This window comes from Osmia lignaria, chromosome 12 (genome assembly GCF_051020975.1).
Source record: "Osmia lignaria lignaria isolate PbOS001 chromosome 12, iyOsmLign1, whole genome shotgun sequence".
Lineage (NCBI taxonomy): Eukaryota > Metazoa > Arthropoda > Insecta > Hymenoptera > Megachilidae > Osmia > Osmia lignaria.
This window is the reverse complement of record NC_135043.1, coordinates 10,276,844-10,288,210: the sequence shown is the minus strand read 5'-3', so window position 1 is coordinate 10,288,210 and position 11,367 is coordinate 10,276,844. Positions and strand designations below refer to the sequence as shown.

Sequence of the window (11,367 nt, the reverse complement as noted above, 5' to 3'; positions counted from 1 at the left end):
TACATAACGTTTCCTTCCTTTCTTTCAATGTTACTTATTATAAACTGTATCTGTATAGTTCGCGCGAAAGTCGTCGTTTTGACTCCCTTTTTTGTTTCTTTTCATTTCCTCCTCCTTTTAATGAAATAACGATTCCACCCAGATGATATATATTCTGAGGATTATAGTCCTAAGCATTTTTTATACAAAGTATTGTGATGATATACCAAAAAGGAAGTCATAAATAATGTATTTTAATTTTTAATCAAATAAATTTCGTTTCAATAAAAATTTATTTTACGGTATATTTTTAGCCAAGGTCTTACTTTAGCTAAAAATATTGAATATCTAAGGCAACCTTTGACGATCATCGAGTTCATGACAAGCAACATTGAAAATAAATGCTACCCTAAACCGACCAGTTCATTTTAATGAAGTAGATAGTTAAGAGCAATGGTGTTAAGTGGGTGAGAAGGAGAAAAGGGGTATTATGCGATTATTTCTTTAATAAAAAAAATCAAGGTCCTTTACTCGTGACGAATACGACGCAGCAACGGAATCAGCATATTTGCAAAGCGCAGACCAGCCCTAAAATAAAAATATTCCTCTATTAATTAGATAAAAAGTTTATTAAAAACAGATTCAACAGCGTGGGCGATATTCAGTAGCACCGCGTACGTATGTGCGCGCGGCACTATCGTCAGAATGGAGAATTTAAAAATGGCGCGTTATGTATTTGAAAAATGGCGCGTTATATATTTGAAAATGAACAAAGAATCACGTGACTTATAAATACCTGTGTGCTGACTTGGGGGCAGGCGACGGTTTAGGTTCAACATCCGGTTTAATCGAGGTCGGCTTCGACGGATCAATTATCGGTAAGTTAGGTTTATCGTCGGCGGCTGCACCGGCTAGAAGAAGCGTCTCGACAGGAGCTACGACGAATATCACGCCGTCCACGTGGATACGATAATTTTCAGTGCCGTTTTGTCGTTGATCGTAATGATCGTATGTAGAATTGTAAGGAAGCTGCGTCGTCGATTCCACGATCGATGTCTCATTCGCAATCGGTAAACACTGGACTCTATTAGAAGAGAACGCGACGAGTAGCAGCACCGCTTTGAAGATTCGCATGTTGATCGATAGCATCGATGCGTTTCCGATAATCGCTACCGATACCGATGATATATGTATATTCCTAACTGGAAACCCTTTTGTCCACCCTGTGTTAATTCGTCGTGTCACGAATCGAAGCCGGTGTTTGAATTTCGAATGCTCGTCCCGAGGTAAGGTTAACGCGGTAAAACGATCGATCGAGGAACGATCGAGAATACGAAAAGGACTATGGTGGATTTTGATGAGAAAAAACGAGCGCCCGTGGCGTGGTTACGTGAGCAATGAACGTCTTGACGATGCGGAGGATGAGCGAGGTGTGACGACGTCTCCTGCCGACCGGCGATCCCGGTCCCCACCTGGCATGGAAACAGATCGTCAGGCAAGTTCAAGAACCTGTGGGCCACTCTGCGCATTCTGTTGCATATATAGCACGGTAGAATGTAATCTTGGATGGAATTGATTTTTCTATTTAAACGACATTCATGTTTCATTTAACACATTTTTTATTATTATTCAAATCGTATACATTCCATTTTAGGTACTTTGAGGTTGGATTTTCATTGGGCGCCAAATACATTAACTGTTGCAATACATTCCTGTATAACATTTATGTCACACACATGTATAACAAGATACAAGAACTGAAAGGTAAATAACGAAGAAGAAGAAATACCCATTTATTAGGTAATTAAAGAAATAGAGGTAATAATGATATTCTATTTTTAGGTTTGGTTTTGACCTTTAATTAAGCCAGTAATTCTATTCAAGCCGAAGGTAAAAGAATAACACGACTATGGTAGCCGGTTTATACACACTTGTATGTTCGTAAAAGATACTAATAATGTGCGTGGCTCTGTTAATGCGCGCGCGAGCATGTTCTCGTACACATTCGTGGGACCGATTTGTAAAGGGCAACGGCCTCGTGTGGCCCCACCGAGTTCATTTCCCCGTTCCTCTGTCTCAGCCGCCGCTTATTACCGTAACCTTGCCCTTGCTCTTACATTTCCGCCACACTCGAACCTCGCGGATTGTCTTCCTGGTTCGCCTTGAATGGCGCCTTCTGACGGGACGCATTGTAAATCGAACTTCGGTTCCACCGAGACTCAGGGATTTCAATACCGTCCAGATTTGGTAAACCGATAAAAAGCTAATCATCGATGCCTGCTCATTGGGTAAACAGAGATAAATTCCATGATATTCGAGAAGCTTCTGCAACTTGAACGTTTCAGAAGATTTTTAAGAGATGTTTTATTAGGAGAAAGGTATGGTACAGTGATACAACGGGATGAAACATAGTATTCCTTTCGGTATGCTTGTCATTTATTTCTCTACTTATACGTGGATACAAATGTATGAAATATATAAATAGTATAAATGTAAAAAAAAAAAGATAGGACACGCTTTAGAGTTTATATCTAACATAAGTTTGATTACGAGATCAAAGTTCGCGCGGGAATTTTGAACGTATCGTTATTACATGCTTAACACACGTGTGGTTAATTTAAAAGCACCATCGTTTAACTTGCAACTATGATGTAGAAATATCACAATTGTCATATACATGTAATATGTACTTTAAAAAGAACTAGTAACCGGTATGCAAGGACCGCGCGATAAGGTAAAAACAGTCTTCACTGTTGGTAAGGAATTTTAATTGAAATTTTTGTCGTCCTGACATACACCTAATTTATCCCTGTATCTTCCAGGTCCGCAGTTCTCGATACCACCTCCGAGAAGTACTAACTCCTGGTAATTGTTGCCCAATTCGTTTCTCTCCTCGGATACGGAAGATGCGTTCTCCTCTTCTTTCTTGGATAGCTGCTTCTTTAAAGATATCCCTGGCCTTGCCGCTTTCGATATCTCTTCCTTAACCGGCAGATCATCGGATTGATCAAGATTTTTCACGTGTGAGTTCCTTCTTCCGCCTGCTTTTTTATTTTCTTTCCAAAGACTTCTTGCTCTTTTGCTCCCTTTTTTATTATCGGTACTTGAACTTTCTTCCAATATTTTCTCAGAGTTTTCTGACTGAATTTTTTCTTCAGGTGTTTGCAACTTCTCGGACAGTTTATCTGTGACGTCTCCTTTATCTATGTGAACAATTTCAACATGGTAAGGCTCTTTACCGCTATTTGCATCTTCCGTTTCGTAAATCATCGTCTCGGATGGTTTCTCCTGAGTTTCCTTGCTACGCTGCGATATCAATTCGTTAAGCTCTAACGCTTGCGTTGCCAGGTTGTTGAACAGACCGGTGGTACCGGAAGTGGCGACGATCACCAGGAAGTTCTCCAACTTCGCGTCCACATTGAAGTCACCGGTCTGTCGTTGATCATAGGTGATTGGCGCGGCGCTGATGAACGATCTTGATAAAATATCTGTAAAATATTACAAATATTTTAATATATATGAAACTAATTACTTTAAAGTAATCAAAAAAATTAAAATTTATACAGAAACTTCACGAATGAACATGCTTTGAAAAAGATAATTATGAAATGTAGTTAGAGAAGAGAAAAGCAAGCGATAAGAAAGGACTTTTATCTCACGCGAGGATCAATTAAGATCGTTGTACCTGGTAGCAAGAGAAGGCACACGGCGTAAAGTAGCATCTTGCTAAAGCCCTCTGGAAGACTCCGCTCCGAATCGGCCGAGCTGAACGAAGTCCGATGCTCGACTGTGGGCAGAGATTCGTTCGCTTTCTTGGCAGCTTTGGATCGCGACGACTCGTATATAGATCGAGGGAGTATCACTGCTGGAGAGGGTAAGAACACATGGATGGGCTGGCAATCGACTTAGATGATTAAGAACCGCGAAGACAGTTTATGATGCTTCTTTCAGCTTTATTCTTCCCTGACTGTCTTTATTAAACGAAAGACACCAATGGATCTTTGCAGGAAGCAATTCTATTGAATTCAGATAGAGCAGAACATGTCGTAAGAGCATTATTCTAATTAACTTAAAACCTTTGAAAATAACGAGCCAGTATTTATCCGTGTAAACGTAATATTTTTTTTCTAACGTTCACCTTCTTAATTTTTTCAGGAGACGAAGGACAGAGGAATGGTTTCTCGAGGTCAAGGTCATCTTGGAGGCTTCATCGTGCAACACAATTGATGAAGGAAGTAATTAAATCGTTATTATTGATACTATTCTATTGATTTATTTGAAAGATCGTTGAAAGACTTATTTATACGTACAATTGTACATGGGATGATTTCAGAAATGTGTCAATCTCTGTTCTTCGCGTTATTCGTTGCGAATAAAAATGCAAGACGGAGAGACGGAACGATTCAAGCATACGTAACCTAACATAAAGTCAACGAGGAACATAAAGCAGCCTTCTGCACGGCATCAAATATTCATGACACGTTTCAATTCGAGTGCATCCGATGAACTTCCTGCTGCGCCAGATTCTTCGTACTACGAGCTAGGTCGTCCAATAGTTTGGGCGCCAACTTAATTGCTAGCCTGAAAAAACAGATCACCATTACATCACCGATATCTGTACTAAATCTTCAATCTAAAAATTGCCCGCCAATTATCTCAGTTTAACAGTTATGCAATAGGTACTATATATATTTTTTATCAAATGAGTTAATACTCACGGTATTAACGATAATCTTCTTTGACTTAGACGACGGCAACGACCTTTTCCATCCCGTGTATATCCATTTCTACATCGTTTCTCTGGCAATTTTGTCGACGGACCTCTCGTGAATGTTTGCACTGCTGAATCTTCATCGTTATCATCAAAGAAGTTCTTATTTTTGTCATTAACCCTTGTTTTCAAAGTATCGTTTATTTTAATTAAGCCTTCCGTACTCTCGGTCGATAAAATCCCTGTAGTTACATTTATTTTTTCAGCGATCATTGACACAGGAATCGTGGTATCGTCGGTGGTTGCATTTGCATTTAAAGAACCATTTGTCGAGGAGAGGAGCGTGGAATTTATAGAGGGTGAGTCAGGTGTTCCAGAGACATCAACCCTTTCGGTGGTTTCATTGAAAGACGATAAAGCTGATTCGGTGGTACTTGTGGTGGGTTTAACGATCGGTTTCACCGTGAAATCGGCGTAATCGTAAAAATAATCGTACTCCTGAAATTCATGATTGCGAGATGAAATATTTGAAGAAAAATCTTTTGCGTATTAAATCATACGATAGGATGCTTTCGTGAAAGAATGAAAATCATTTTACAGCGGTAGCAGAAAAGATAAAAAAATAAATGATAATAATAGTTCTCGTTATCTCGTTATCTCTCGGTTATCAAGCTACGTTTACAGCCTCGTAGAACATCGTGGCCGATAGTCGTTGTTTTACCGTGTAATCGTCAAGTAATTCCGAGTCCAGCAATGCCAACACTTGTACATCCTTCAGGTGGACCTGCACGTTCAGATCACCGGTCTGTCGTTGATCATAGGTCGCTGGTAATGACATACCAGTCACAATGTGATAAGACAACAAGAGGAGGACGTAACGTAGATACATGATGGAAAAGACGGATCTACTTGAACCGGGAAAGGTTTGGAAAAATGTACGAGGATCGTCGACAGGATTCAGACTGAACGGATCCGGTTAAGAGGCGACGTTATACCGATGCTCTTCCTTGATATAGTGGTCAGTACACCGAGAAACCGGTATTCTTTGTCGTCGAACGGTCATGAGGGCCTCGAGCACAGTGGCCGGACATTGGCCCCTTCGTATACCGATACAGAAGAACGCGTGTACCTGCTGACCGATACAAATCGATTCTGATTTAAATACCAAAATACAATTCCAAACGCGTCCCCCCGAACCGTAGGATCGCTTTAAGACGATGCCTGAATGACAAGGAATTGTGGGATTCTTTTAGGCGATCGTGTAACATTACTTTGATCAAAGTATTTCGAAGGGAAATAATGTAAGTAGGGAGAGGAGCCATCCATCGATTGCTTTTAATTTTCGGAGAATTTTAAAAAAGCCTATTTCAGAACTTATTCTCAAACTTAAAAGACATGGACAAATAAAGTAGGCGGTGGAATAACTCCTTCCCCTACACTCGCTTTTAACCCTTAACATACCAAGAGGGGCCGTTGAAAGACCCCAGAGAGTGATTTTTATACGTGTCCCGGATCCGTTTAAGATAAATATTACATAATTAGACTTATAATACGTTCGCTCAAAAATATTTTAAAAAAATAAAAATACACTTGAGGTTTCGACAGAGGCACGGTTGGTATATTACATTACATATTTGGATTGATTTATTTCTTATTGAATGCATTGGCATTTATGGCATAATAATGTGGAGGTGAGCGCGGGCCCGCCCGTTTATGACCAGACGGTTCCCTTGATTTCGAAATAAAAGGGAGCTGCTTATTTTAGGTCCACAAAAGCGCGTTCGCCGCGGCCAACAATGCTTATTTAACTTAAATATATTTTTAGACATCCAAAGAACCTAATTTCAGTAACCTTCGACGCTAAAATGTTGAGAAATTTTAAAAATACCATGGGGCTCTCAGAAGACCCCGCTTGGTAAACAATGTTGACGACTTAAGCTTGGTATGTTAAGAACAAATTGACAAACGTTAATGTTTAGCAACATAGTTTTTATTCGTGATTACAAGTTTTAATGTTAATTAATTAATTTCCTATGGTAACAGGGAAAGATGCACCGCGCATTTTTCACTGATCTTATCCATTGCGAAATAGCTTAATCGTTCTCTTATGAATATAGTAAAGTTCCTACGAATCGTCGCAACATGGCTACAATATATAACACACGTTCGAATGTTTCATAAATAAAAACAGTTTGTTACGCAAGTTTTGTATCATCGATGAATCTTCGTTGTTTTGATTTACGATGATTTCATAGTGTGCGCATCGAATCGGCAAATGTCGCAGAAATGCTTGTACGGATATCGATGTAGAGATTTTAAACCGAGCAGCGATGACATTAATGACGTCCCGCTGAAATGTCATGTACCGTTTTATACGTATAATCAAGAAAGTTCATCGTGTCGTTTTCCTAAATTAGTGCTGATTACCGTGCCGAAAAGAAACCCACGCTTAATTTTTGCCTCACGCAGGAAGAGACTTGTGTCAGGCAATCAAAACATTACATTTTTCCGCGTGATTACCCTATCGCGTCATTTAACATGTTTCGTTCTCGCGTAAACAATGTTCCAATTTTTTAAGAAGCCTGGTAAATATTTCTTTCTTTATTTACTATGACCTATTGACCTATTTTATATATGAAAAGCATTCCTGTTGATCATACCATGGTTAACCTAAACACAAAATATTTATTTTTCTGTCATACCAATCCTCAAGTTTCATGCTTAGTGGAACGAATACTGTCATAGAATAAGGAATTTTGTCTAATGTACATTTTCTAATAGAATTATCAATGGTTTCAGGACAGAAAGACAGGCCCAGATCTTTACAAACTTCACCAACAAAATCAACTAGCTCTGGGAAATCATTTGGAGATGTATTCAATAGCTGTTCATCCATTCAGACACCGACAAGTACATTGTGTAGCCTTGAGGAGGAAGAGGAAGACGAAATTCTTAATGGTCAAACAAAAGAAACATGTTCCTTCGGCTCTCAGCTCTCTAAAACGCTTCCACAGATACTTGCAGACAAAGGTGCTCTAGGTTATTTCATTCAATTTATGGAGACTAGAAGCAGTATAGCCCTTATTAAGTTTTGGCTCGAGGTGGAATGCTTATGCAGTTCCTTTAAGGATCTAGAGGCAAAGATGGAAAGTACCGAATGTGTAAATTGTATAGGTAATACGGATAGACTGTTCAGTTCGATAGACAGTAATGAAAATTTCCATTGTGAAGCAATGAAAAATAGTATAAATGATGAAGAGAGTGAGAATGTATTATTCAATGAATATGTTAGTAGTAACAATGTAAAATCAAATTGCAAAGACATGCCAAAGACTAGTCAAATGATAAGCAAAACGCGACAATCAAAGCATAATTGCAAAAGAGGAGATATGACGACTATTAAACAAGATGCGACAAGAATTTATAAAAAATATATTGCTAAAGATGCTTTGGGTATAAATCAAATTCCTGAAGATCTTAAACTAAACACGGAGAAAGTTCTTACGTGTGAAAACATTGAGCCTATGTTACAGTGCCTATCCTCTGTGCAAACAATTGTATACCAGCTGTTAGAAAATGAGTAAGTATACAAATTGTTTGGAAAGATTTTCCTCATGAAAATTTCGGTCTAATTTATTCCAGACATATTAATGACTTCTTAAGAAGTGAATTTCATTGTAAACATCAGATTGATGTTCTAACCAGTGGCAATGTACAATTAGCCGATATATTATACAATGAAACTGCATTCTTTTATTTCATGGAGTTTATGGAAATCGAAAATAAACGAGAACTGTTAGATTTTTGGATGTCTGCCATCAGTTATAAGCAGAACTTGTTGGAAAAAAAGGATGCTGCGGATCCTGAAGAAGCACAAAGCGACGCTCTAATCATTTATGACAAGTAATTTTCTATGAATCCTATGAAATATTAATAATGTACCAAATTTTGTTAATACCACCATTATGTACATTATTATAGGTACTTTAGTTTGCAAGCAACGATGCCTCTCGGTTTTAGCGATAAAATTCGTTTCCAAGTAGAACAGAATATTTGTCGTGAAGATGGGGAGGGACCACAACCTGATTGTTTCGATAAACCTTGTAAAATTGTATATAATTTTTTAAATAAGGTAAAATATTATTTCAACTTCGTTCAACGTCAATAAGCAACAAGACATTGATAAAATTTAAAATCAGGGTTAGATAACAGTAGATATTTTTCCAGCATTATCTACCTACTTTCTTATCATCGCAATTGTATTATAAATACTTATCAGAATTGATCACTACTATACAAAGTAGTCCATGCTCGAGTTTACACCCTAGGCTGAAAAGAGCTGGTTAGTATATCTTTATTATACTTGTTACTTTGAAAATAATTATTGCAGGAGTGTCTTACAAAAAGAAAAATTTTTTTAATTATTATAGGTTCTGATTGTAGTAGCGAAGTGAGTTCTGTTAGTATTAGTATGCAAAGTACCCTGCAGGCAGGGAATGAGGGAAATAAATTCATGAAGAACAAAACAAATATTACTGGTGGTATGAACATTGATACCAGACAGCTTTATGATCCAGATTCTTTATGGAAACGTAATAAATATAGGTAATTATGCAATAATGATCTCGTGAAGTAAATAATACAATAAATACATTATTTATTTTTTAGTTTGAGCGTTGGTTACATCGATGACCTAGGCAGGTTTGTTACCGAAATAGAACCAGATCCTCAAAGAAAATATGGTATGTTATTAAAAGACACTTTTAAGATACACGAATTGAATGTAAATAACTGTGGGCAAAAATTACAGAATCTCGATTAACACGTGCTGTAAAAAGACTTGTAAATATGGAACAAGACAAGGTAAATTGTAAATATATTTATTGTATATGAATATCATAAGTTTAAAATATAACAAATTGATGAAATTTAGGCCAAAGAGGAGTTAGCATGGAAAATTGCTGAGATGATTGTTCGTGAGATCACCTCTTTGACACTAGGAGCTTCGAATTTCTCATCTTGATGACCGAAATTATACCTAACGACTTTAATCTTACTTTTTGTATAATATACTTCAGACTTTAGGTGCTTAGAGGTAAATATTTTTATTCGACATTAATTTTTAATTTTCATAGATCGACATTGCATCTTCTGCCAAAGTGCCAAATTAAACGAACGTAAAATGAATTATTTTAATACATTTAATAATTAAATTTAATGTTTTCAAGTATATGCGGCGCATACATTTAAAATTGAACTTACAATAAGATTAAAATTGTGATTAATATAGGGTTAATACGTAAAAATGCATAAATCTTTTACGTTTTGATCATAGATCTGTGAAACATTTAACAATTTCAAATTTAAACAAAAAATTTATAAAGCAGTTGGCGAGGTAACAAAAAAAAATTAATATCAATGTACATACTAAGCTTTCCTGTTTATTTAAAGCGTCGTTGCTAATCGCATAAACAAAAACAATAATTTTCAAGTTTTATATTCATTTTAATGTTCATGAGATTATAAAAGTATTGATTTCTATTATAACACAATGACTACTTTTAAGACGGCGATATTACACGATATAGAGTAGATGTTGCTTTGTATTCAATAGATGCTATTATTTTTCCAGTTATTGAACTGCCAAGTATTTTCATAGTTTCGTATACATATTTTATGCTTCGTCTTCTAAGATATTGAGAAAAAGAAATGCTTTTTAACCTTTTAACGAAAAAATGTGATAAATGAACGGTTCACGACATATCGCAAAACAACGTGATTAGGATGTGGTATATGTTTTAAGATTTAATAATTAAACTGTAATTTAGACGCATTTGAAATTTTCAGTTGGATAAGCTTTACATGTAATTAAAATTTAAGTACAAAATATTGTTCTGTTCATTTTTTATGCAGTGAGATTTATATTCTTTAAAGTATTTTTAAAATGTAGGTGTCTACTTGGCAGTATTTATTATAATATAGTGCCTAGATTCATAAGTAATGTATAAAAAAAATAATTCATTTTGTTATTGTATAGTCAAATAGTCTTTATGTATGATCAGTCTTATATAGTTAATGTTAGTACGTAACGTTTAACTTTTACATAAAGATTATTTTATTAAAATCAAATCTATTTTTTAAAAGAATGATGTATATTGTTGTACTAAAAACAAAATTTAGATGATAATATGTCAAATGTAATATATGCAGTCCAAGACTAATTTTGAGGTATTAGTCAATTAAATTTAATGGTGCACGTTGGTTCTTTTCAAAAGTGAAGAAGCAATTATTTCAGTGTCTTTTTCTTGCACTTGCAAACGCAAGTTTTACAGTATTTCGGCAATTAATACTAATAGCATTATTCGTGTGTAAGTATTACATTTTTTTAAGTATACTTCTTTAAAGCTAACAACAGCATTATTATGATTATGTACTGCATTCCAAGTTTAATATAAAACAAACGAATGAATTTGCTCCAGTGGTACTCTTCACATTTATGTAGAATTTTTGGTGCTAATCTAAATAGAACTTGTTCCCTGAAAACATAGTCTTGATCAAGGCAAGCGTTTCTTGCCTAAACCATATTAATCAAAATATCTATTCGAGAATTCTGCACAAACTATTTTTTCAGGTACGAATTTTTTAAAGGTGCTTCTTACTGATTGTGAAAAAAAAAA

General features: G+C 36.1%; 4 protein-coding genes across 5 annotated transcripts; 1 reads left to right on the top strand and 3 right to left on the bottom strand.

The window, feature by feature from the left end:
- Positions 1-14: 14 nt before the first annotated feature.
- On the bottom strand, positions 15-1,128 carry LOC117610016 (uncharacterized). Its single transcript, XM_034336877.2, has 2 exons — positions 776-1,128; positions 15-567 (listed from the first exon to the last, which is right to left on the bottom strand). The coding sequence occupies exons 1-2, from the start codon at positions 1,126-1,128 to the stop codon at positions 507-509; spliced, it is 414 nt and encodes a 137-aa protein (XP_034192768.1). The 3' UTR covers positions 15-506.
- Positions 1,129-2,451: 1,323 nt separating this feature from the next.
- On the bottom strand, positions 2,452-3,823 carry LOC117610012 (uncharacterized). Its single transcript, XM_034336872.2, has 2 exons — positions 3,665-3,823; positions 2,452-3,467 (listed from the first exon to the last, which is right to left on the bottom strand). Exons 1-2 carry the CDS (start codon positions 3,699-3,701, stop codon positions 2,746-2,748), a joined length of 759 nt encoding a protein of 252 aa, XP_034192763.2. The 5' UTR covers positions 3,702-3,823; the 3' UTR covers positions 2,452-2,745.
- Positions 3,824-4,231: 408 nt separating this feature from the next.
- LOC117610013 (uncharacterized) lies at positions 4,232-5,690 on the bottom strand. Its single transcript, XM_034336873.2, has 3 exons — positions 5,412-5,690; positions 4,698-5,188; positions 4,232-4,560 (listed from the first exon to the last, which is right to left on the bottom strand). The coding sequence occupies exons 1-3, from the start codon at positions 5,577-5,579 to the stop codon at positions 4,464-4,466; spliced, it is 756 nt and encodes a 251-aa protein (XP_034192764.2). The 5' UTR covers positions 5,580-5,690; the 3' UTR covers positions 4,232-4,463.
- On the top strand, positions 5,569-10,634 carry pkaap (A-kinase anchoring protein pkaap). Of its 2 annotated transcripts, none has more exons than XM_034336851.2 (9): positions 5,569-5,708; positions 7,490-8,270; positions 8,333-8,593; positions 8,672-8,822; positions 8,918-9,032; positions 9,121-9,295; positions 9,359-9,432; positions 9,501-9,553; positions 9,624-10,633. In XM_034336851.2, exons 2-9 carry the CDS (start codon positions 7,747-7,749, stop codon positions 9,711-9,713), a joined length of 1,443 nt encoding a protein of 480 aa, XP_034192742.2. In that variant the 5' UTR covers positions 5,569-5,708; positions 7,490-7,746; the 3' UTR covers positions 9,714-10,633. The 2 variants fall into 2 exon arrangements, with proteins under 2 accessions (XP_034192742.2, XP_034192741.2); XM_034336850.2 differs by lacking the exon at positions 5,569-5,708 and adding an exon at positions 6,217-7,275 and having other exon boundaries at positions 9,624-10,634.
- Positions 10,635-11,367: the final 733 nt, after the last annotated feature.